Here is a 1,301-nt window from a genome sequence, read left to right as displayed (position 1 = left end):
CTTATCCCAGTTTCCAGGAGGAAGGGAACTCGGGAGCAGACACTCCAACACATCCCTGGTCTGGCTGACTTTGGGATGAGCATTATGAGACATGCCCTGGATGTGCAGAATCTGCAATCTGGAAACAGCCAAGGCAATTCAGTGTGAGCCTTGGTGCTGAACTGCAAAATGCTCATTTTTGAAGACTTTCAAAGATCGTTTTGAAAAAAGCGTGGGGGTTTTGTTTTGGTTTTCTCTCTTAAACACAAAGAGTCAGTACTAAGTATTTTAAACATCTGTCATGACTCCACATGACATTTGATTATGATTTGATTAAAATAAAACTCTACCTTCTTGTTCGAAGATGTAAATTCTGACTTTTCAAACTCAGCAACCTGTTCCAACAATTCTCTTGAAAAGAAAAATAAAGGGAGGCATTTATTTACTAAAAGAGCTATGCTGTGAAACACACTTTACCAGGCTGATGCTATACTCATTATCGCATGTAAGATTCTTGTTAGAAGTACAGAATGAAGTTCTATGCAAATATAATAAATGCAACAGATCATGTCATGCAATGGTATGGTATATGCATTAGAACTGTCAAGATTTAGCATCCTTGATTAAAATATAATCTACTCGGACAACAAAGGCTTTTCAGTCAAATCCCGTCACCTGCTCTTAACTGATTAAAGTAAGAATATTACCAATAAAATTTGACAAATTTGAAATTATTGCATATCTTGCTACTTTATAGATGGAAGACTTGAAACTAACCGATCATCAATACAATAGTAAAAGGTTTCTATGGTTAGGAAAAGAATGCAAATATTTAACACTTTGAAGTTTTCTTATTATTGAAAGACATTCTGTATATCCCAGCATACGTTACCGATTCTCCAATTCAGAGACGTCTGTCTGTAACTTAAGGTACCATTTCTCAGCTTGCGAAAAGAGCTGCCGCAGAAGTAAAACATTGGTGTAAGTTGTATTTATGAGCTCTGACTCCACTTCACTGTGTACAACAGTCCGCAGTCCATCCAGCATGTCTATCACCTCATCGACTGTGAAGGTCTCCTCAACAAGTCTAAACAGAGCAGTCAAGATGAGTCATGTAAGATAAAGGTAACAATTTTGGATTGTTAAGAGACTTCGCTACACAGGTATCACTCTTATATAACGCCATGTCCTTCTGAAATCATTCACTGTCAGTAGTTATTAGATGACCACGGCACTACTAATTGGTTATTGTATTTCAATTTTCTCTTGGAAACATTACAATCACAAATATTACTTCAGCTACAGTCTTGCATCAAATTTAG

The 1,301-nt window shown here is 36.7% G+C and overlaps 1 protein-coding gene across 1 annotated transcript in view; it reads right to left on the bottom strand.

Annotated features, from left to right (window-relative positions):
- The window catches only part of LOC104828415 (leucine zipper transcription factor-like protein 1), a 2,314-nt gene that overhangs the window by 650 nt on the left and 363 nt on the right, over nucleotides 1–1,301 (bottom strand). Inside the window, exons 2-3 of the mRNA XM_010562071.1 lie at nucleotides 872–1,066; nucleotides 330–390 (exon numbers count right to left, since the gene is read on the bottom strand). Coding sequence (XP_010560373.1) covers nucleotides 330–390; nucleotides 872–1,066 — 256 coding nt within the window. The remainder of the gene's footprint in view (nucleotides 1–329; nucleotides 391–871; nucleotides 1,067–1,301) is intronic.

This window comes from Haliaeetus leucocephalus, unplaced genomic scaffold, assembly GCF_000737465.1.
Source record: "Haliaeetus leucocephalus isolate CR32 unplaced genomic scaffold, Haliaeetus_leucocephalus-4.0 Scaffold153, whole genome shotgun sequence".
NCBI classification, from domain to species: Eukaryota; Metazoa; Chordata; class Aves; order Accipitriformes; family Accipitridae; genus Haliaeetus; species Haliaeetus leucocephalus.
The sequence above is the reverse complement of the archived record's forward strand: the minus strand, read 5'-3'. Positions and strand labels throughout refer to the sequence as shown.